General features: G+C 42.4%; 1 protein-coding gene across 1 annotated transcript in view; it reads right to left on the bottom strand.

Moving 5' to 3' along the window:
• LOC138597132 (cell adhesion molecule 1-like) overlaps positions 1–25498 on the bottom strand; it is a 175155-nt gene that overhangs the window by 2410 nt on the left and 147247 nt on the right. The window contains exon 9 of the mRNA XM_069668680.1: positions 12842–12892. Within this exon, the coding sequence (XP_069524781.1) occupies positions 12842–12892 (51 nt within the window). The remainder of the gene's footprint in view (positions 1–12841; positions 12893–25498) is intronic.

Raw genomic sequence — 25498 nt, 5'->3', positions numbered from 1 at the left:
CTTAACTCAGAAATATGCACCTGATATTGGTGAATTTGGACACGCGCAATTAAACTGAGCTGTTGATCGTACAGAGAAATGGGACATGATGAACTTTTGTTTACACCTCCTCCTCACATCTTTATGCTGCTTTCGGCCTCATGCTTCCGATGATGCTAGAAGACAAAGAACACGCCCACCGCTACCTCCCCGCCACCCCCCCACGTCTGCTGTACCTCAGCGTGCTTTGGTGGATTCCTGCTAGAACCTTAAATACACCCAAAACGACCTCTGACACAGGCTCACTCCATCCAACGGATGCTAGAACACACACACAGCATACAAACTGAATGTATTAATGTGTCAAATTTTACTACCAGTACGACAATCATGGCTACAAATATTAATACTGACTGTCCAATGTCTATTGTGAATAAAGTAGAGATTACAGTGAAGGTGTTACGCCCAAAACACACCTTTAAATAATGAATAGAGTAAAGACAGGCCATTTAAACCTTTGCACCAACATTATGCAGCGTTTGACTAACACGCCCGAAATGCACTTTGGTCTATTGACACAATGACACATTATTATTTCACAGGGATACGTTTATGCTGGTCCTCTTCTTGGGCAGAGGCTGTAACCTCTTCGTTTCAAAGTACCGCACAGACATGACCGTCGTATTGATCTTCTCATCCAACTTGAGGCGAGAAGCGAAGGGGCATGTTTTCCAAGGCGTTAAAATTGACTTGGACATTTTTAGAATAAAGTCTGAAGCCTCTCTGAGTTATGAGCCCTACACTGGTGAGGTTATACCGTTAAACCCAGCTCGTTATACGAACCCTTTCAGTGCCTCTTATGGCTTTAATGGCTGCCCGAGCCCCTCGAGAGAGCGATGTTGAGAGATGTTTTAAGACAGTTATTTCACCATGAAACAGTAGACACCGTCTGCAATTTCGGCGCGGGTTCACACACTGTAAAATACATTGTGATTTAAGAGGCCATTTCTGGAAGTTATAGAGCTCAATCATCAGAAATAGACACAAGTCTGGAGATAAATTGGCGCCCGGTGTCCCCATGCAGAGAAATACGCGGCTGCCTCAGGTGGTAGAGAGCATCACTGTCTAGCGTTTAGCCAGATTTATCCGTGCAGCGCAGAAGAACAAGGCAAAATTCAAAGCCTTTAAATTTCCAGTCTCAGAATAGTTCAGGGGCTTTTATCAATAGTCTATATCTGTGCACATTTGGACTGATGGAGGAGTGGCAGGCGAGGGGAATGGCTGCACTGTTCTTTGCTGCATGAGAGAGCAGCTCAATTTTCCATCAATCTCACTAGTCATGCTCTGAACTTGAATGATTTTGATAAAAGACGAGCGGAGGGTGCAGAATTTCTCAGCACTGTGAGGGCGTAATAAGTCGGGTTGAGGGGTCCAGGACATGTGACGCGCTCCCATCTCGACCTAAACACACACCTTATTTAGGTCGCCTTCAGTCAGCGGGAGGACGTCTTGGAAGAGCAGCTGAGATGAAGCTAATTAATGAGAAAGTTGTGCTTCAGTTGAGCGCTCTTTTAAAACAGTCTCATCTTCACGGAGGAAGCCTAGCCGTGTCTGAGCGTGCAAGGCGCCGTTTGTTTACGGTATCAGGGATGTCAGATCACACGGCTCACTCCCCGAGGAGCGGGGACGGCCCATGCTACATGCTAATGAACATTCACCCACTAAGTAGCCTGTGCATACTCGTGTCTCCCCCTCTCCCTCCGCCTCCCACACCTTCCTGCCCTCACCTTGCTCCCCGCTGTCTTCCGTTTGACACCTCCACGAGGAAACATGCCGGGTCTCGGCCGCCTCTGCACAGCCAGGGAGAGTTTTATGTAACAGGTAGAGAAATTCGCCCAGAGTAAGCCCCGAGACTCCATCACAAAAATGTCAAAGAGAAAGTAAAAATCCCACAACACCTACAGTATCGCCTGTTCTGCTTGGTTGCATATCATGTTGCCTACATTAAATACACAGCTGAACACTGTTTTTCTGTTTGTCAGTTGTGTATTTATTACAGGAGAGAGCCACACAAACATGATCTCTAATTCAATTTAAATAAAATAAACATGTCTGTTCTGCCCTTTCTCATTCACTTTGTGCTGTTGCTGCGGCCTGCTTTATATTGTAAGGAGATTATGGGACATGCTACATAATGCAATGCAATATAGAGGAGTCAAGCAAATTGTAAGATGATTTAAAACATAAAGGTCACTGCTTATGAAATGTACTATTCCGCCTGTGAAAACATTTGTGTAATGAATTCTGAGGCTCTGCAAAAACATTTTCTCAAGTCTGAAAAAATAACCTAAAAGATGTTATTAGTGTAATCGTACCAGGCAGGGAGGGTCAAACACAGAGACGATCCAGTCTTTGACCCATATTAAGGACTAATGCTGCATTCAGGTGCTGCTTGGATGATCCCATTTCCCACATTAGGCGGTTGTTTTTGTAGTGTGGAAATACAATGGACAAAGCTTTACTGTATGTTATTGCTCAGACTGTTAAAACATTACATTACAAAACCACAAAAACGTACTCACATTGTTCCTTCCTGTCTAGATCTTTGCTTGTGTTATACTAACTCTCAGATGTATGTCGCTTTGGATAAATTAAATTGTAACATTATAACATTGTAAACTTTTCCAACTAATCTTGCTCAATCTACAGGGACAGCACCTCAGGGTTACAGCCAAACACCATATTGAAAACATGCTTGCGAAGAATTTAATATAAAACGTGAATTAAAACATAAATTACCATCAACCTCATATTTACGCTCTCTCCTAACATTTCTGCATTAAATTACATCAATTAGGTAAATCTTGTACCAACATTTTCTTAGACTTTGTGCATCGTTCAAACTTACGAGAACATGAATGTGAATTTTTCCAGTCTGTAAATTCGTTTTCCTCCAATTAAGACGCCACATGAATGCGGGGTAAAATCTGATATTTAGGCCTCTGATTATTTAAAATGTATCACATGACTAGCGCTGCAAGCAAAATTCTGTACTTAAATGCAATTAGAACTCTAAAACAGTAAATGAGATTTGCTTGACCAAGTAAGTCCAAAATCTTAGTAGGAAAGCAATAATAGCCAAGGTGCATACCGTTTTGCGGGAATGATCACATTACATATGCACTGAACTCTATGCCTGGATAAATATCCTGCAATGAAATCCCACAATGCATCAGTGCCGACTGTAGATATTATCGTTAGCAATGCAGGGGCAGCTATTGGGATTAAACAAGTTAGCTAACACTGCCTGGTGGAAAACAGGAAGTTAGCATAGCTTAGCGGTCACCAGGGGCGTTTTTTGGGACTTGAAAACATCCGGGGCTAACCTTACACCTTATAGGGGGGTCCGAGGGCAGGTGAGGGTTGTTGATTCTATGGCCATAATTAAATTGTTCATCTCATCAGAAATAACAAAACTCTCTTTCTCTCTCTGGCTGCTACACTCTGGACACATTTAAATAAACTAAAATACCAAGACAACATACTCTGCCTCATGAAAAAATATACATTTCTGACATCGCTTCCCTTCAAATATTATGTTCTTCATTTGTTTAAACTATGACACTTCTTACTGTTAAAGACAAGATGTATTGCAAATGCAAGAAGCCTCTCATGACATAATCTCAAGGCTGTATTACTACTGTATTTATAGTATTTGATTGCAGACATCAGTGCCAAACAACAGGTGACAGAAATCAAATGGCAGGTGATTATCAATAAATGACTATGGGCCCAAAGAGCTGTGGTCTTGTGTCAGATTGTAGGGCAAACACATCATGAGAATACCACAAACAAGAGCCAAAACGGACAGAAAGTTTGCAACAGCCGTTCAGCGCTCAGATTTCCTGACACCCTTGAATGCATCAGAAATTGTCGATCCGACCTCCGTTCAACAAACGAGCATTTTAAAGTAGTTTTCTTCTCCTCTTGAGGACAGACCTGACAAAGCTTCCCTTTTACTTTTTACTCATCTGCATCATGATGTTGAAATTTCAGCAAAGGTAAGAGCCGTTATTAAAGTGAATCACAAGAAAAACGGGTTCTTTTTCTGTAACAATGCAGCACAAGGAAAAGGAAGTCTTGACTGGATGTCTTCGCTTAACTCCGGTTACACGGCAGAGCTGTATTGCACCCTAACGTTCCACTCCACTACAGTACGTTAAAATCAACTCCGGACCACAAACCTTCGGGGCTAAGGACGCCACTGGCGGTGACCTAAAATTAGGAGAGCTTACTGGGATTTTGAAGGTTAGGATGCAAGTTTAACACACTTTTCTGACCTTAGTTTAGGAAGAGAACATCGACTTAACGGCAGGTACTGCTATACTCAAACGACCTTTTCTCTACATCTGGTTGTAACCCATTCTACCATGAACCTAGAAGCTGATAAGATATTATATACAAGTTCTTAAGCTTCTATAATACAGATCCAGAAGTGCTAATCTGTATCTGTGTTTGCCCCTCATCTCTGACATTTACAAGAACAGATTTTCTCTCTAAAACGTGGTATTGCTACTTGTTATTACTTTCCTTCCTCCTTCCTTTTCCCTGCCTCAACACATCCAGCATCATAAGCGTGATTCCCTCAGGCCGCTCATGCTCAATATATATATGCATTCATAATACTACAAGGTGCCTGGAGTAGAAGAAAAAAAACCTCCAAAATGACAGACAGTGTTATTACAGCAGCCTTTGTGGCCCCACACTTGAAATAAGTAGAATTTGATGATGTCTGTAATGTGGCCGGTGTCCACTGCTCTGCTCGGGGAGCGCTGACATGCCCACACCGCCGCCCTGACAGGATGTGCACAGCCGGGGGGATTTATGGGGGAATAAAGAGGATTTGCAACTGATGCCTGTGCCTGCGCGGCGGTGAAATCTGCTCCGCTGAACTCCCAGCGCCGCATGCTTTACAGTCCCACCTCTGTACTGGAATGACTAATTGTCGCCGTGGTCAGTAAGTGTGCATCTGTCAGCGCGGAGATCAGAGCGGGGGGCTTGTCACCGCGCTGATTACACGGAGCTGGATTTCACTTTTCCCATCTTATTTTATTTTAATAGTTTTCTGCTCACATAACAAGGACTATCACACACACACACACACACACACACACACACAAACACATTACAATTTATAGATGTAATTACATGGATATAATTGAAACAATGACTCTCTAGCATTGAGCAAAGCATACACTTCACTCGCACTGAATAGACTCTCACATTAACCCCTTCCTCGACAGTAGCAGGACAATGTGGCATCGCTGAAGGACCGTCAATAGCCACTTCGCAGCATTGAACCGCTAACATCCTTGGCTTTTGTGCGTGCGCGCGCGTGTGTCTGCATGTGTGTGTGTGTTTGTGTATAGCTGTTCAAAAAGGAAATGAACGTAATGAGATGAGCATACATGGGCAATCTCCGCCAAATCATTTCTCGCAGTGCTGTTGGAGCAGACCATCAACAGAGCACAATATGGTCCCCTGTTGAATTCCAATGCCACCGCTTTGCCGCTAAATAGATTCCCGGAGTCCTTTGTAACAAGCCAAACAATGATTTGAAGATGTACAAATAGAGCTGTGACATTTACAGGGGTGCGGAAATACAAGTGAAAGTGTTGCTACGGCTAATAAATGACAAATGAATGGAAATGTGACAGTGAACCTGAAGTCCTCCATGGCCGCTTATTGTATCTTTAAGATTGGCAAAACTCGCCGCACAAAAGCCCTTAGCATCCGGCTCCACTTCATACTTCCCTCTTCAACGCGTGGAGATCAAGGGAAGGAAAAGGTTGACAAAATAACATAAATCTCTGCTCTTTCTCTTCCTACACTTTCCCCTGCTACCAAAGTGCACTTCATCAGCCATAGAAATGAGGACACATGAGTTCTTTGGCACACAGCGTTCAATCTCCAAACCCTAATGTGCTAAGTAGAGCTCCCATAATCATTTACAAGCGCTCCACGAGAAAAAACTATATTACTGCAGTGAAACACTCTTTTAACTTTAGTGGTGGGCTGGCATTGCAAAGCCATTCCCCAGAGACCAATTAAAACGGACCATTACAATATTTTCTTTCTTTAATAACTCTTTAAAGGAAACAAGAAAAACCTGCAGGTCAGAAAAAACACAACTTCAGCTGGGAATCAGAGTAAACAAATGTGCGAGAGAAAAAAAAACTAATTAGCATTTCTAAATGATTCTTTAATTCTTCCAATGAGATACTTCAAAGAGTAATGATACATGTGAGAGTTAAAACAACACTGGTAAATGTTTAATGGCTCATTATGCTGAATACTAAATCCACTCTGAACAGTCAGCGTGGAAGTCAACAGCACGCATGGAGTTTGAGGTTTGAATCCCAAGACCGGACAGCAGTGGAAAGCTGCCAACACGTAACGTGTAACAGCGCAAACACAACATGTATGAGAACACGCCCCGTGATTTACTTACTTAAAGGTAGAAATTATTTGCAGGAAAAAAGATGAACAATGAAGTCACACCGACGGCTAAGCTAACCTAGCATAACAACTATAAAATGGTAACGTCTACAAGGGGCAGTTTAGAGGCCAGGCTCAGGGTCATGTGTAGTGTAATGTTTGCTTCCAAAGCTCTTACTGGCTGTTAATTTACCAACCATAAAGCACGACGTTAACTCATCACACCCAGAAGCCTCTTTCATATTTACTTCCTGTCTTTTTATACGCCTTTATTCACTCAGCAGAGGTCCAACTGCCGCATGCTAAACAACAATTTACCCCGGACTGCAGCTCTGCGGGAACATAAGACCTTTTTAATCAAGTCTACAACATAATGCCGTGTTCCCTGCCTCTCCTCTGGCTCCTCTCACCAGGCTGAGGGGGGAGAGGGGGGTTACTGAAGGCTTAGCCGGGATATGATGTCCCTGCCTTGGATCATCTCTGAGCATCTGACGAGCTGGAGCATTATCGCCACAGACTCCCTTTATTCCTTCAGAGCCGGGGATTGTGGGTAAATTCTACCCTCTCCCCCCAAAAAAAGGAATCCGACCACTGACAAAGAACATGTGGAGGGCTATTTTATCCATCTGTGATGCTGCAACCATTCAGCACAATATACAACTAAATTACAGCAGCAACACAAAACGAAACTGAATGTTTAAAGACAACATGTTTAATTTGTTTTCCAATAATCCTGCTAAACTTGATCACCTCGTCGTGACACTATTATCTAATGTTTTAATGGTTATGTTATACAGGAAAAAGAGACATAAATCTACACTTCAGCTTCTACACTACATGTCACATTCACCCTTTCATGCACACATCCACACTCTGATGTCAGAGGCTGCAAGGCTGCAATGCCAAAGTGCCAATCTGCTTACCAGGATCTAACTAGCCTTATTCACGCACAGTCCCACACCGATGGTTATGCCTTCTGGAGCTAATTGGGGTTCTATAGCAGCCGGGGATCGGACCGCCAACCTTCCGATTAAAGACGACCGACTCTACCACTGAGCCACAACGGCCCTGAAGCTGATGACACACTGAGACAGCAAACTCTGGACTCTGGTGTGACAGTCCTGCACTTTGTACTCCCGCCATCCAAAGCAAGCAGTGCATCTCTATTGAGGTACATTACTATTGTGTATCATTAAAGTAATAATCTTGAAGATTTTCATTTAAATAAATGTCTGTTAGGTGACTATCTATCGCCGAATGAGGTAACACAATGGTGATTGAGCCTATGGCCCACTGATGAAAGACTTTGCATTTGCAGTATTACAGACTTGGTGTCTGTGGCGACTTTCACAGAAAAAATCACAAGCGGCACCCAGTTAGTGACGCGTATCACCCAGCAGTGGTTGGTCTGCCAGCGAGGGTAGGCGGAGCTAAGCGGCTGCTTTTCTGCTCTCTGCAAGTGTTGCGAGTAAACAGTAATCTACTGTGGCTGAACAAACAAAGAAAATATGGATGACTTCAGGTTCAACTTCAAAAATAAGTGAAAATCCAAAGAAAAATAACAAAATTCGACACTCAGATGAAGGCAAAAAGTCTGACTGTCGACTGTCAGTGAGGAAAATCAAGAGTTACAATCAGAGCCAATCGTTGACGTCACACATGCAACACTGTCTGGATATCTGGGTAGTGTGCTTCCGCGATTACAGTTTATTGCCATAGGTGCCGCCCATGCGGCAACCTCCGGTGTTGAAAGGTGAAGCCAATGCGGAAGTGCAAAAAACTGCAGTTCTTCGAGTGGCCACTTGAGGCTGGCTCCAGAAAACAAGAAATAACATTACAGCAGGTGGGAAAATGCCCATTTTTACAGCAGAAATAAACATGTTTACAGCCTGGTACAAAAAACAGTTTTGTTATAAATAGCTAATTTTATTGTTCAAGATAACTCTGGGGGGGGGGGTGAATTTTTTTATAACACACTCGTTTTAATTATATTAAGCCTTAAATCATAGGGGCCGGATCACTTGATTGACAGGTGGATCCTGCTGGCTGTCTGCTAGACGTCAACACAGACACAGACACTGAGCTTAACTTCACCTGTTTGTGTTGTTGGAGACTTTTGGGGATTTTTTCATTCAAAGTTTGGACAAATAATCTCTCTGTGGGATTTATGGAACTTTATGGCCGTGCAAGAAGTCTGAGCTCCAGCTTTTCGGTGAGTTAAATGCTAGTGTTATTGTATTGAAATATTTTTAGCACTAAGGTAGCAGGTTTAGCTGCTTGTTAGCCTGTGCAGTGTTTATCAAACATTTATTTAATCGTCGGCCAGTAAATAGGAGTCAGGAGTTTAAGAGATTACAGCGGACTGCAGTGTTGAGCAGAGCGGTTATTTTAAGTTTCCCGTTACGTGTCGGCTCGCTGCTCTCTCACCGGGCGAGCGAGCAGCGAGTCCGCTACTTCTTTAGTCTGATAACTAAACACCTGCAGTCAGTCACCGACAGAATCTCCTCCTGGGAAAGTCAAACCAGCTCATTCATGATTTATACAGTCTATGGATAATAACCGTTAGCTACGCTGAGGAGCATATAGCCTAGCTTCACAGCCGTAGCTGGCTGATTCATGCGGCCCGCCCATAGGCCTCAGCCATAGGCTGTAGCTCAGTCACACTCCACCTCTTTGCCCGTCTCTGGATTAGCCGGCTCTGGCATTTCCAATACAGCGACCCCCAGCGGCGGCGCAATTCGGGCTTCAAAACGCTTCTTCAGAAACCTATGGGTGACGTCACTGAGACTACGTCCATTATTTATACAGTCTGTGGTGCCGAGATTACAACTTTAAATAGAACAGAGTAGAACAGAATGTTGAGCTGGAGCTTGCTCTGCTGTAAAAAAACACATATAACACCATTTTCAAATCCCTTCAAAGCATTGTTTTCTGCATTACAGTCTGTGTACATTTGTAATATAGGCCGATACAAATATATCTGTCAAAGGCCTTAGTGGCTGAGTTGGTTGGGCTCAAAAATTAAATGTTCAGCAGGATGGGAATTTGTTTTTTCAGCTAATCAAATACAAGAAAAAAAGGCAAAAAGCAGTTAGTATAAAAAGGTCACATTACACATTAAAAGCAGTTTATATCTGGGGCTTGATGGCCTAATATAACCTAATAGTGAAAACATTCAATAAATGAAAACAACATAGTTCCATATACACGTGTTAGTTCTAGCTGACCAGCTACTGGCCGTCTCAAAGACTCAGTTCTGCTTCATTAATGCTCAAACGCATGCTTCATTTTCTGCTGTGTTTAGCGGTCTATGTCTGAATAAAGTATTCAGATCAGTGTAAAAGAAGGTCGCGCATGTCAGTCAACGTTTCTCGAAACAAGATGTCGAGAAGTGAACTAAAAGCTTTTTTGTTTTAGTGTAAATATGCAGTAAAAAACACAAGGTCTAAAAACTTCCAACACATGAAAGAGATGCCAATGAAAGGGTGACTTATCTCTCCCACGAGGTCTGCGCACACATACAAACACACACGCATGCACTCTCTGCATCTTTTAAGACACTGAAAGACCTGACAATATGAACTCTTGTGAAACTTTGTGAACATGAAACAAACAACTGCGAGATTGTGTGCTTTAACGTGGCATTTGCTCTGACTTCACAAAACCAGATTGAGGCTTTGAACTCTTTGAGCTGCAACAAGAGGGAGACGGAAAACTCAACGGAAGAAAATACAGCGAGCGAAATCCTGGCGTTTTAGAAATTGAATCCACTTTTTTGCATCTGTCATGACCCACAAAACGGGTAAGGGAGTGTTTTTAACATGATTAGGAAACCCCCTTCCCTCACGCTCTCTTTTAACTACTAGAGAGGTAAAGCAGCAGCCACATGTTGCTCATGTGGATTAGCTAATGACAGGAACTTCAAGGTGAGTTAATCTGAATCATAAGGACACTACATTTCTCAGAGCTAGGCGGAACTATTAACACGCAGCAAAAAAAAGACCTTTAAGATACTATCTATGCTCCAGCTTAAAAACAGGTCTTTTGGAGCACCTACCAACGACAGACAGCCATTGAATCTACTGTATTAATAGTTAGATCCCTCTTAGCTTCTGCATTAGCCAAGGCGAATCTTTCCAAAAAAAAGCTGTTTGGGGGGCCTTGGCATGGAAAAGTTTGGGAACCCCTGATCTAGACTACTTATCCTGTTCAGGGTTTGAGGAGGGCTGGAGCCTATCCCAGCCGTCACTGGGCGAGAGGCGGGGCACACCCTGGACTGATCGCCACTCAATCACAGGGCTGACACGTTCACGCTCACAATTCAACGAAGCCACCAACGAACCTAACAAGCATGTCTTTGGACAGTGGGAGGAAGCTGGGAACACACGCGTGCACGGGGAGAACATGCAAACTCCACACAGAAAGGTCACATATACGTCCGCGGATTCAAAGCAGGAGCTTTCCAGCTATGAGGCAGCTTTGTGCAGCCCTACACAAGTAAATAATATAAAAAATAAACCCAATTTAAATCTATAAAACAAAAGACTTAATCCTAATGCGACACAATCATCCATTATATCAATAAATAGTTCAAATTTCCAATATATAAAATTAATAACTTGCAACCGAAACTAAAATCACACAAGCATCCATAACTTCACATAACAGGAAGTCCACATTTGTATTTGCTAATGAATCATGTTTAGTCATGATCTGCTAACAAAAACACAAACTAATCATTATGTAGTGTATGCATCCAAAAATAGACGGACTGGACCTTTAAAATCAGGATCATATGCAGTGGTAGTTCAGTGACCTCTGATTACGACAGAATATCTCAGCTGGTGGTGCCGGCGGCCGTGGCAGTTCACACCCTGGTTATAATGAGCGAATAAGAAATCACGCTGTATACTTCCTTATTGGCGAGGGGGAAACGCTATACTGTGCTGTTATGCTGATTAAGGTAGTGCAAAGCAATCTACCGCAAGCCAGCTTACCATTGCCCCTGTGACAGGGTATTTAGAAGAGTAGTGAACTGCAAGAAAGCTCAATTACATCCTCCCAGCATGTACTGCATAAATCACGCTAAATCCTCTTTCAAGCCTGTCTTTCGGAAATTACTGGAATGCCACGGCAGAAAACACAGAGCCGGCTGCATCAGTGTAACTCCGAGGAGGAGAAGAAGCTTAGGGGGGAAAAAATGCAGAGTAATGCACACTTCTGCAAAAGCAGCTTCCTGTTTGTGCAAGCCACACCCAGAGGGAGGCAGCGTGATCACTGGAAAGCTGCTGATAACTGAGAGGAGAAAAAAAAGCAGATTTGAAGGAGAAAATTCAAACGCGAGGCAGTCGTCTAACACATGCAATGAAAGGAGAGGAGCTGTGTCATTAAAACCCACTAGTATGAATACAGGCTTTTTGTGTGACCCATAAGTGACCCAAATACAGTGTGCACACTGAAAAGCCAACTGTTTGATCAAATAAATGTAAATCCGACGATATCTGAAAGCTGCCACATTACAAGGTTGGTGCTTTTGATGCAGCCTCATGCTGAGTTTCAAACTTATTATCTGTATGTGTCCACTCCACGTTGCATGACTGTATAAATTGCTGAAACGGTCATAACAAAAGGGCCGAAATTGCCGTATCTCTAAAGCAGCTATTGATAAAGCGATCCATTCTTTAAGGATAGTTTTTGTATTGAAATGTCACATTCTGGCATATCCAAATGTCACCTCCCAAGGTTGCCTCGCCAGCTGTCTAGCTTTAGCGGTGCTTTGAAATAATAGCGATTTAAAAAAAAAACAAAAAAAAAGGTTAATATTGAAATAAATTTTAGCAACAGCTGAATCAAAATATAAAACAGAGAGTACAGAAGAAGCCAAAGGTTGCTGTGCTAAATTAACCGCCTTTCATTCATTTCATACGACTCTTAGAAAGTAGTTATTGATGTTTTTTGGCCTCGCGGAGACGAAATGTGACTGGCATTTGTAGGGGAGATGTAAAGGGCATTATAATATGATGGATGGGCCGGTTGAGATACGGCTGCAGATGCTGATAAGATAGCAGAACAGCAAAGCAGAGACTGTACGTTTCCTCAGATCAAACATGTGAGTAAAAAAAAGGAGCTCTGACAGGTGTCTCTGACAGCCGCGCGCCGCCTGTCCTCGGTGTCAGCCATCAGCAGCACTATCTGATTAAAACTGGCCATCCACAGTGTCTCTTAGCCTTAGTTACAAGCCCTCGCTCGTTCTCTCCCTGATCACCGGATCACACCTGCATGCAAGCTCTTTATCACACACACACACACGCACACTGACACACACAGGATTTGTGAGAGGGACAGGAGTGGGGGCATACAGTACCTTGCGTGTTGACTGGGTTGGTGGTGGGTGTGGGGCTAGTGGTGGGAGCATCTAGATGAAAAGAGTGAAAAAAATAAAGAACATGTGTAAGAAATAAAGGACGAGTAAAGAGCAGAGTAAAGAAAGAGACAAAAGTCATTGAAGGTGAAAAACTGTGCTTAAAAAATCTCACCATGTGTTTGAGCTTCTGTTGTGGCATAACTTTTACTCACTAAGAGCCAACATTAATGCTAACGTCAGTATGCTAACATGCTGATGGTTAGCAGGTATTACCAATCTCATAAAGTTAGCTTATGCTGAGTTCAAGGTAAAGTTAAAAGTCAGATTTTTCCAGTTGAAATATCCAACTTTGTCCTCCAAGCGTTACAGGTCCATCACGCCAAACGTAAACAAAAACATGGCTGACTGTGACAAACTGATGTTTCTTTTGAATGTACCTTATTTGCCTTTTTTTGCACTTAACATATTTTTGAATAACTTTGAAGCTTAAAAGAGATTGTTTACCTTATCCAGTACTTAATAACACAGGCGACATGTTTTACCTCAATGTATGTACAATGTACAGTCACCGGCCACTTCATTAGGTACACCTGTTCAACTGCTCGTTAACGCAAACCTCTAATCAGCCAATCACATGGCAGCAACTCAATGCATGTAGGCATGTAGACATGGTCGAGACGATCTGCTGAAGTTCAAACCGAGCATCAGAAAGTGACTTTGAACGTGGCGTGGTTGTTGGTGCCAGACGGGCTGTTCTGAGTATTTCAGAAACTAAATCTACCATTTCTGCTTCGGCATTCGGAGGGTAGTGTCAAACAACATGAAAGCATGGATCCATCCTGCCTTGTATCAATGGTTCAGGCTGCTGCTGGTGGTGTAATGGTGTTGGGGATATTTTCTTGGCACACTTTGGGCCCCTTAGTACCAATTGAGCATCGTTAAAACCACAGTGTACCCATCTTCTGATTGGCTACTTCCAGCAGGACAACGCGCCAAGTCACAAAGCTCAAATCATCTCAAGCTGCTTCCTTTGAACACGACAATGAGTTCACTGCACTCAAACGGCCTCCGCAGTCACCAGATCTCAATCCAATAGAGCACCTTTGGGATGTGGTGGAACGGGAGAATAGCAGAGTGGATGTGCAGCCGACAAATCTACAGCAACTGCGCGACGCTATCGTGTCAATATGGACCAAAATCTGTGAGGAATGTTTCCAGCACCTTGTTGAATTTATGCCCTAAGAATGAAGGCAGTTCTGAAGGCAAAAGGGAGTCCAACCAGGTACTAGCAAGTGGCCGGTGAGTGTATATGTACAATGGTTTGTCATTTACAGCGCTACCATGGGTGTGGCCATTCATGAAGTTGATGACGAATGGACCAATTTGTCCCAAAGTAGGAACTTTGAGTGAAGTTTAATGACCATATTTTTGTGGGAGGTTGACAATTTTCCAGTTATGAGTTGTTTGGAACGCAGCTTTAGTGTGTTAGCATATTTGCTAATGACTAACTGATGGTCATTTGTAAGTGTTTGGTCATTACATTTTGACCTGATGATGGGTCAAGAGTAGAGACAAGTAAAGGGACCACCAAGTGACCAAAGAGAGATGGTTAGAGAGTAAAGAGACAGGTCCATTGAAAACTTTACCAAAGATGGATTCTTGTTTATCTTGCCGAGTGTGGCCTCCTCACATCTTACCTTTGGATCTTTATCTACCAAAAAAGCTGGGAAGTTACTGTCTACACTCCAAGGACTTATTCCTACTAACTAGGGATGTCACGATACCAGAAATGTAGTGGCCGATATCAATACCAGTGAAATTCCACGATTCTCAATACCTAATTCGATACCACACACTGAATTTAATATTATTGATTGTATTTTTATTCAAATATTTGCTTTGATTAAACAAATCTTGGCATTAGTAGTTTTAATTCTGTATTATAAGCTTCTTAGAGCTGGTGTTCTCTCGAATATCTATTTTATATTGCTGTGAAAACATCTCCTTCAAACAACTGGATATTATTCAAATTTGTCGCCAAAAACTAAATTTTACAAGATTGCACTTGAACATATCGTAAACATTGTAACTTACCTTCGCCTAATACTCATTTTTACTGAATAGAGCGCATTGAACGCATCATAATGTAACTCCACTGTTGTCTAGCTGTTGGACTGTGCTGTCTACCAGCTGCCAACAGCTAACGTTACTGGCTCTCCTCCTATCGTTTTCAACACGGATTTGTTCCCAGTGTAACATTATCAGGGAAAAAAGGGACCGGACGGCTGGACGGCGTTAGTCTTGAGCTCTTCTCTGACATCTACGGTACCTGCAGTACCTCCAAAAATGAGTACCGTCGTGTTTTCAGAATTTTGGCATCGATTTGCTACCGAAGTATTGGTTCTCGTGACATCCCTACTACTAACTGTCACTGAAGTCTGAAGTGAACTGGCTTGAAGGTTTGCTGCCCCCTTGTTAGGATTATTTGTAGATTGTTATGTTTTGTTTTTATGTGTAAGCTAGGATACTCAACTAAAAATGTCTCGGTGGTGCCTGAGGGAAACAGTGGGAATCTCTGGCCTTAATCCTCCACACATTCATATTCGTCCAAAAATGGTTATGACCATTAATCTGACAGCAGATTTTTCAGTCTGGATCAAAGTGGTGGAGCATCCACAGAGCCGTGCTCGCTAGTGTCGCTATAGAAGCAGAGAAAAAGACACTAGTATGACTTTCTCTGGAGTTGTATTATACGTTATTATGCTAAGCTATTGTTATTCTTTTTTGATACATTTTCTAATTAACTATGAATAATAATGTCTGACAATCATGGAGAGGTGTTGCTATTTTCCACAGCCTCTCTCAATAATTAAGTCAAACTGCAAATTAAACCAGCCTGCTGGTCTCCTGCTGCAGCCCCGAGCAGCATCCTCCGCCCAACACCGCACTGATTAGACCTGTCACTAACCCCCCGACAAAATAATCAGAAAGACAAAATGGAGGGCAATTCAGGTATGCAATGGTACTAAGGAGGGCTGAGGGGAATATGCGGCTGGCTCTGGTGCTGGGTGAAGATAGCACAACCCCTCGCTGTGGCAGAGACGCAGCGGGGGAAATTGGCTGGCTGTCTCCGTGCCTTTACTGTCTGCACTCCATCAAAAGACAGCAGTGGGGGACCACACGCTCCCAAACTAATGATAAAACATCAAGGACAGCATAATGTTGCCGCCGGGGATGGAGTGTATGGCGGAGGTGGTGTTGATGGTGGTAGGGGGGTATCAGGGTATCGGGAAGAGATTCTGCTCTGACAGTATTTGAAGAGGAGGGTGGGCTGGATTTCTTTCCCTGTGACCGAAGGCGGTCTGATAGCTGAAATGTCAGTGTCTGGAAGAGGGGAAATTGGCCATTCAGAGGAAGAGGGTCTTCACAAAGGCCGGGATAGGATGTGGCACATATAATATCCAGGCGAACAAGAATTCTCCATGGGCAATTTCCAGCCTGGATGACTCGGGGCTCGGCATTATGAGGGTCTGAAATATGAGTGTATTTTGGAGAGGCCATATTTTCAGGGAGCATTTGTATGAGTGAGGAATTTGATATGAGAAAATTTAAGCATAAAGTGAAACAATGTAGGAGAAATTGTTTATCTATGCCTGCTTAAAGCTGCTTGCCAACACGCCAGCAGGGGGGAGATTCTGTTTTTCTTTTGTCTATTTGTTTTCTCTTCCTTAGAGAAGTTGCTTTAACATGAACTTTTATATATATTCCCCAGAAACATGGTGTCGGAGAAAGTAGCTGTCATAGCGTATCTGATATCGTAATAATGATAATAATACACTTTATTTATAAAGCCTTTTAAAATAAGTTACAACAAACTAAAAGCAATAAAATCTAGACACATTATAGCACACAAAAAGACGACTCAGTTTGCTTTGATTATGAAAAATTAATCTACACTCCGAAAGTGCTGTCCATGAAAGTGTCCGCCGCTTTGTTGCACATTTTTTAAAACCAGTGAGATTCACAAGGACAGTTTCACAACCGCCTTTTCATAAGAACAGGGAGACTTGTTAGTCCTTCCTGCTCGTTACGTGTAAAACCCTTCGACATTTTAAGTGCCGCGTTCATCTTTGGCTTCTTGCGCGGCTTACGGGTCAAAATATCATCTGTAGGCTCAACTGCGATGGTAAGTGCAGCATAATTCTCCTGCCAACAGTCGGTACGTGTGAGTTATAGCAGCAGGTCGTCTCTGTGACGGAGAAAGGCCTCTCTCCCTCTCCGGCCAGCTCTCAGCTCACACACCTCACACCAGCCAGGGGGCACAATTCACAGCCCACCACGGACACACCGGCGTAGAGAACAGCATGACATGCCTCTCTCTCAGCCTCACATACAATACAGGCGCCACAATAGGACTTGATTTGACGTGGATTTACATCGGCCTCACACCTGTCCGGGCTGTCGCACAGTGAAAGGTCATTAGTCTATTTGAAATAGGAAGAGCCTGAAGGACTAGCACTAGCAGAGGATGGCAGCAGTATGAAAGAGAAGTGATGGAAAATTCAGCTTTGCTCTATTAATAAAACCACACAAGCAAATATTTATCAAGAACAAAACAGCTCATTAAAATAACGTGTTGCACGCGGTTGGTTAAACAAAAAGCTTTTATTTTGACAGGTGTGTGAAGGTTTTACCAGAGCAAAAGCTCATAAATAACTAAACTTGACAGTAAAAATGTCAGATAATAGAAGAAAGTGGGATTTTTGTAGTAAGGCTTAAGTAAGTGCGGGGTTTAAGGTCGTGTGTCGTTGCTAAAAAGCGACACAAAAGACGCACATTTTTCTCATGTTAAGACCAATGTATGTTGCAGAAGCACACGCTAATTAAGCCACTGTAGCAGGCATGATTAGTCTGGGACAACAAACCCTCACATGGACCACAACATGATTTCGCCTGGCATTAAATCCTCCAGAAAAGAGGAGTGGGAGCGCAGACATAATTATACACGGTTATGAGCACCTTTTACCAATCTCCTGTGTCTCATTACAGCGAGCTGAAGTCATGCTGCTTCCAACGCTCGTACGCCAGAGAAGTGGTGTATAATGGAAATTGGTTAAAAAATGTGGACAGGAAGTTACTAATTGAAGACGTCGTGGCCAAAGGCACAAGCAATGGTTAATACATATACTGTAGGTAGAAAGGAGGAGGTGGAAAGTTTGCCTCCCATTGGTCTTTATTCATTCATCAAGTGTTAGCGGTGCAGCATGGAGCAAATGATATATGAATTTAACAGCAGCAGACATCATTCATGAGTTTCTTAATGCCCGAAGGCAATTTAGTGAAAACTTTTGAACTGTTAGTGTTTCATATTATTGCTTGAAAATGTTTGAGATTAACGCTGCGTCACAAGGATGAAGGCAGATGTAGACGGCAAACTGGTTATGATTCAAGTTGATGAGAGCAGGGCGGTACGTCGTCAGAGAGACGGTAACGTTAGGCGGCATTGCCATCCAAAAACTCTTTGCCTTCTTCTGCAACACAATTTTTTAAAACTTTCATCATATGCAAAGAAAATCTGGAATAAAAGAAACTAAAAATGTCGCTCCAGACGAGCATTAACAAGGAGGTGCACCGACAACTGTCCTCCTTGGAAATCACTGAATAACCTTACATTTTGGAAGTTTACAATTCAATACACTGTCGGTGATCAGCACACCAAGGTCCCCGCCTTTGCCTGCTGCCCGGTTTACAAGTATATAGTGAGGGTGAGATAGACAGGCGGATCGGTGCAGCATCAGCAGTAATGAGGGCGTTGTACTGGGCTGTCGTGGTGAAGAGGGAGCTGAGCCTGAAGGCAAAGCTTTCGATTTACCAGTCGATCTATGTTCCAACCCTCACCTATGGTCACGAGCTTTGTAGGGACCGAAAGAATGAGATAGCGGATACAAGCGGCCGGAACGAGTTTCCTTCGGAGGGTGTCTGGGCTCAGCCTTAGAGGTAAGGAGCTCGGAGATCCGAGGGGAGCTCGGAGTAGAGCCGCTTCTCCTTCGCATCGAAAGAAGCCAGCTGAGATGAGTTGGATGCCTCCTGGGCGCCTCCTTTTGAAATTTTTCCGGGCACCTCCAACTGGGAGGAGACTGGCCTGGGAACGCCTCGGAATCCCCCAGGAGGAACTGGAAAACGTTGCAGGGGAGAGGGGCGTCTGGGTCAACTTGCTGAGGCTGCTGCCACCGCGCTCCGGACCCGGATAAGCAGAAGATAATGGATGGATGGATGGATGCAATTCAATAGTAAGAGAAAGATGCATTTTAAAGTTACATTTTAAAGCTACACATTACTATAATAGTCGTTTCGGATCCCATCATCCTCGGCATTTAGCGATAAACCACTTCCAGTCAAGACTTTGTGCTGCATTGTTACAGAAAAAGAAACCATTTTTCTTGTGATTTGCTTTAATTAACGAATCTTACCTTTGCTGACATTTCAACATCATGATCAGCATGTCATCAGCAGATTAGTAAGAAGTAAAAATGAAGCTTTGTCAGGTCTGTCCTCAAGAGGAGAAGAAAACTACTTTTAAAATGCTCGTTTGTTGAACGGAGGGCAGATCGAACATTTCAGATGCATTCGAGGAAGTCGGAAAATCTGAACGCTGAACAGCTTTCGTGACACAGCGTCAAGGGAATTTGTCTCAAGTTAGATTTTAAATGTAAAGCAGATTGTTAGCTGAACTTGCTTCTTGTTCATAGAGATTAATAAGAAGGTAAATCATTGTCAGATAGCCGCTGATGGGAGCCTGGATGTCATTACGTTCCGCCTGCTCTTGCTCTCCACACGGACTGTTTTTCTCGCATACGCCGCAGCCTGCTGATACGTGATTGGTCAATATTACTCGGACTACAAGCCTAGTACAAACGGAAACCAGAACACTTGCCTTCCCTAAAATCTAGATACAGATTCGATCTGTAAATAGAGATTACTATAATAGTTAAATAAAATGACACAAAATAATTTGATTCAATATAATAAATTCTTAGTTTAAAATAACACTTCACTTTAGCAACATATCTTTGTGCTTGTTTCGTTTTGCCGTCCTGAATCCTGTCGGACTATTTGTGTGTTTTACGTGTCTTTCACAATCTATTGTTAGTCTGCTGTCTACCATCTGCCTGATTCCATAACAATGTACTTCTCCCAGCATTCAAAAACCCAATCTGAGCGGGAACAAGTTAAATCTCACTTTCCAAGGACACCTTACACAACAATTAAGAATTTAGTCGTGCTAGCTTGAATAAGTGTGCCTTGAGTGAGCTATTTGCCGGCATATGCTGTCCTTTTGTTTGGGAGTGATCATTATGGGCCCATTGGGAACAAGCAGATGTCATCATGTGCCTGGCAGAGCACGATGATGAATAACCATGGGGCGGCAGAGTTATGAGAGTCACAGGAAACCTATGTCACAATGACAAAGTCACACGTGTCAGCTGGGGCGATAAACACACATTTCTCTGAACATACAAGCGAACATAGAACGGCCGAACATCACACATAAATCTGTAAATGTTCCATTAAGAGCATGCTGGGAATTTTTCATACAAGGGTAAATATTTCAGCAGTGAAAAACTGGAAAACCAGAGCTTCTGTGAACGCTTGGATTAATGTGGTGTTTGAAGGCTCGGCTAAAAAAACCCACATCTTTATTCTTCCTGTGGATACAAACATCAACAACATCTTTGCATTGAACCGTTCAGCAGGCAAGTTTCTGAAGTTTCAAGGTGTAGAAAGTCGCTGCCAGGTTAAGCTTACAAAGTCAAGAAACTGCATTAGCGCTGCACCCACCACACTCCCTGTGTTTGTGCCTTCATTTCTCCTGACTCTGACAGGTTTGTTGACGCCTCTGCCCGAGACCTTGTCCCTCCATTAAAATCCTATTCACTGCTCGCCCTACAATCGGTGAGATGGCGTTGACGTTAAAAGCATTACAAATGCATTTATTTTCACAAATGCACATTTTCAGCAACTGTCATAAACATTTGTCAGCCAGACCCAGAATATAAATAAATAAATGAATACATTGCTGTTTTTTTTCTCTCTGACACACAGTTCATGGCTGTCAACACAACCTTAACAAGGAGACTGAGTAATAATCAAAACAATAACCCACAATCGGTCTCTCGCACGAAATCCACAATGAGCCCATTTTCAACAACAGCTTTGCTTTTAGCACAACACACCTCTGCTCCTGTCCTCGACCAACCCCGCCGCTTTGAGCGCATGTTAAGCTTTAAATATGAGGGTTTGTTTAAGAGGCCGAATCTAATAACCTGCATCAAAGTGTGATGAATAGATATACAAAAAAACAGAGCAGACCTGTCTCTGTGTACTGTGACAACAACTGACGACAAGTATTTAATTTAAATAACATTTAGCTGGTGTCATTGACCTCTGAACTTATGACTCCTCACACCTGGATGAACATATCAACAACAAAGTAAACCTGCTTATAGAACTCAGATAGTTGGGTGTGTGAAATGTACAGTTTAAGGTTTACCCTTACACAAGTATAAGGGTAATGTTGATATGATTTATCATATTCGAAATTTCACCTTCATACGTGTTTAAAGATATATAAAAAAACTTTGCTTTAAAGTGATCTCGAAGATTTTCATTTCAAGTCTCGATCTATCGCTCAATGAGGTAACACAATGATGATTGAGCCTATGGTCCACTGATGAAAGCCTTTACATTTGCAGTATTACGCCCAGTTAGTGACGCGTTTTCCATCACCCAGCAGTGGTTTGTATGCCAGAGAGGGTAGGCGGAGCTAAGCGGCTGCTTTTCCGGTCTCTGCAAGTGTTGCGATTAAACAGTAATCTACTATGGCTGAACAAACAAAGAAAAGATGGATGACTACAGATACAACTTCAAACATAAGTGAAAATACAAAAAAAAAGAAACAAACTCGACGCTCAGATGAAGGCAAACAGTCTAAAAAGGAAAGCGACCGTCAGCGAGGAAAATCAAGAGTTACAACCGGAGCCAACCGTGGACGTCACACATGCGACACTGTCTGGATATCTGGGAAGCGTGCTCCCGCAATTACCGTTTATCGCCATAGGTATCGCCATTTTGTCCTGTACTTGCTTAAGTGGTAGTTTTTAACAAAAAGTCTCCTCCTGCTTTCTTTAACAGTCATATGTATCACTCACTTTACATTTTTGCCCTGGATAATAAAGGCAGCATGCAGTTAATCGCTTCGTCTGTTTCATAACCAGCGAAAAACTCCTCACAGGAGCTTCAAATAATAATAATTTGTGTCTCATGATTTCGGGTTTATTTGCAAAAAAACTAAGTTTAAATAACATCTACTTGATCTCACTGGATCAATTGTAAGATTCTTCTAAATTGAAATATTTTTCATTTGAAAGTTTGTTTCCTTGCCAAAGATGTCTCCTACTTTACTGTAAAGTCTCAGCGTACATACTCAGTGCACTGGAGGCTTCAGGTTTACTCATCACGTCTTGTTTAAGTTGTTTATGCTGTAGCTCTTGTGTCACAAAATCACGCTCGCATGCTTGATACACGCCAGGAATTCAGATTTAAGGTGAACACAGAAACTTTTCTCCCTTCAGCAGATGAATGTAAAAACAGCCTTGTAATGTCAACCTCTGCACACGCGTCATTCAGCACAGTGAAGGTCAAACATCTGAGCGAAGCTACAATAAGCAAAACACATTTTGGAGTGGAGGGGGGCTTTAAATTCTGAGCTTCGGTTCATGTATCAAGGATTTTAAGTGATTCAAAAGACTCCTGATGTGAATATTTTAGTCAGTTTAATGGGCAAGAAAATCCTGATCCAAGCTAACATTAAGAAACTTTACCTGATGTTAAATTCATCCTGACAAGACCTGCACTAGGGTTCTAAGTAAATTGGGGCCACTTTAACAGAGAAATGACACACTGAAGCTGCAGAAATAATGATTTTACACATATTACTTGATGGTCCAAAGAGAAGATGCATCCTTATTTCTGGTTTTGGGTTCGGTCACTGGCAGGCAATGCTCTTGGCACACAGGCAGAAACAAATTGAAACTTGGGAGCAAAATACAAAATCCTCTTCTAAACAGCAGGGAGCGAGCGCTCCGAGGAGAGAAAGCTAAACTCGCCAACAATGGCCGCACCTGCTGGAAATTTATTTTCCCCCTCGCCCTCATCACCCCTGCCAGCCACCAAAAAATAGGAAATTAAGGTCCGAGGAGTGTGTACTTCACTGACGTCGCGTAACACGATTTCTAAATGATGAAGTCCTTCTCGTTCTCCAAACTTCAAACAGTTACCTCCCGCTGTTTCCTCCCTGGGGATTCAGGTGCAGAGATGCCTGGTGCAACTTTACACAGTCGAGTTGTTTGCTCAAAACTTTTTCAGATTACATGTAATTGTAGCTGAATAATGGACCCCTTTTCATGTCTGCTTCCTTCATATCACATGCTATTTTTAATGTAATTGCTTCAATTGAATGTTGTATTGTGTACTGCTGTTCGTGTCATGATTGACAGACATATTAAGGTTAAAAGGGGAAGCTTCAGTGAAGAGCGGTTCAAACCGAGGGAGCTAACAGTCCTCTGCATTTAGAGTCAGGTCCTGGGAGAGACGGTCCCTCTATTGCCCTTTACGAGGACGGCTGCTGAACACATTGAAATTCCACCCACTTCAATATAAATCAACAGATCCAAAGCCCATCTCTGGCGTGGAAATATGAAGTTGAAATCCTGCCATGAGAGCTAATAGTCATAGCCAATAGGGTATAGGTCACGGTCATGGAAGTGATCATGACTTGTGAAGAAATAGTTTGAGATTTTTGCCAAGATAGTACAGTGAAGATGATGCTGGAGCCTGCAGCTGGTTAGCTTAGCTTAGCACAAAGACTGGAAACTGTGGGGAACAGCTAGCCTTGCTCTGTTCAAAGGTAACATAATAAGCATCTCCGTACTGGTAGCCAGATTATGTTACATTTCGAGTCTGGTTAGCTGTTTTCCCCTTTTCCAGTTGTAATGCTAAGCTAACCCAATTGCCTGCTGGCTGTGGCTACATACTATATTATATATATTATCTCTTTAAGAAAGCAAATAAGCAAATCATATTACACTCATGTCTGACAAAGTTGCCTAAATCCAGCTCTAACAGAAGAGAGTGTGATGTCACGGGTCCAATTTGGACTATAAATGAACAATGAGCAGAGAGATCTCTGACTGTGAATATTATATGAGAGTGCTGCTGTTTTTTTTTTTAGAGATAGGTTGGGTAATCTTGCACAGAATCCAAAAATGCAGCATCCTGACAAGAATGAATGCTGCATTTTCAAACTGCCTCACATTGCCAATCAAGTTAGCAGACAGTCGGTGTACAGGCACTGTGGAGCACAACTGTTCCTTTAAAAATATTTTACAAGGAATATTTGTTCTCCCAGGGGGAGTTGCATGAAGTGTGAAAAACTGCCTCAAGTGATGTCACGTGAGTCAGCGCCATTTGGGACTGAAGACTACAAGTTTAGCGTTGTGTTTTGGAAGCTTTAATGATGGTGTGTGGTTCAAACTGAAGCATTTACTGCTCATTATTTACAGTTTTACAACACTGCACAGGTTATTTCCTGGGACTTCAAAATAAAAGCACTTCCTGTCAACATTGACAGTAGAACCAATCATTACCTTTCACAGGGTTTTTGACATATATTACTGTCAATAATAACATGTAACTAACAATAACGTAGTATTTTGTTAACCTTCAATAAAACTATTCATAACATTTAGAGACTATAAACATTTGGGGATGTGGGATTCAAACGAAGCCAGCTTTGTAACCCACTCCTCATCTGTGTTTGAGGCTGGATACCCGAGGCTAAATAAGAATATCCACCCAAACTATCAGTTGCATTGTGGGTAATATAGGAGCCAGAATTTGTGGAATAAAAAAATGATAATATCTCTAGTTTTAAACCAGTTAGTTAGTTTTTATCCTTTTTGTCTTTAACCATCCCTTTGATTGAAATAATGTTAGTATTAAATTGGCAGAATTTTCTTTAAAATCTATCTGTTAGCGGGGAAAGCCTGATAATTACGTGTAAACTGCTCCATGTAATGAGAAGGAGAAGCAATGGAAAAGGCAATGCACAGGACCTGGCTCGGAGATTGATTCTCAGGTCGTTGAAACAATTTGAGGGGCAGATATTTACGTGTTAAGTGTAATGTTACTGCGCATATGGCCGTGCTGCAGGCTTCTTCTAGGTTTGCTGTATGACGGTACATTATCAGGCAATGCAGACATGTTTCAATTTCTACTCTGCTGCAAAACTACAAAAAGAAAAATCTCCCTTACTGGGTTTCAAACATGCCAGTAAAAAGCCACTTTAAGCATTACCTTCTACTGTGTACTGATCAAAGTCATTCTGCATTAATAGTACAGCAGCAGCTCAAAACTTCAACCTAAATTCGGAGCTTTGTGGATTTGTCAAATGCAGACACCTTCTGCGATTTTAAGCCGCCTGCTCGTCTCAATAGCGGCTTAAATCTGTATATGTTGGAAATGTGATTGTTCAAACGTTGTAGTAAATCCTTATAGTTCCAATACAACCCCCCTAACTACCAAACTACTGTCGGCAGT

The sequence above is a fragment of the Semicossyphus pulcher genome, unplaced genomic scaffold (assembly GCF_022749685.1).
Source record: "Semicossyphus pulcher isolate SPU_LCO1_2020_fin unplaced genomic scaffold, fSemPul1.0.p SCAF_19, whole genome shotgun sequence".
NCBI classification, from domain to species: Eukaryota; Metazoa; Chordata; class Actinopteri; order Labriformes; family Labridae; genus Semicossyphus; species Semicossyphus pulcher.
This window is presented reverse-complemented; position numbering and strand designations above follow the sequence as displayed.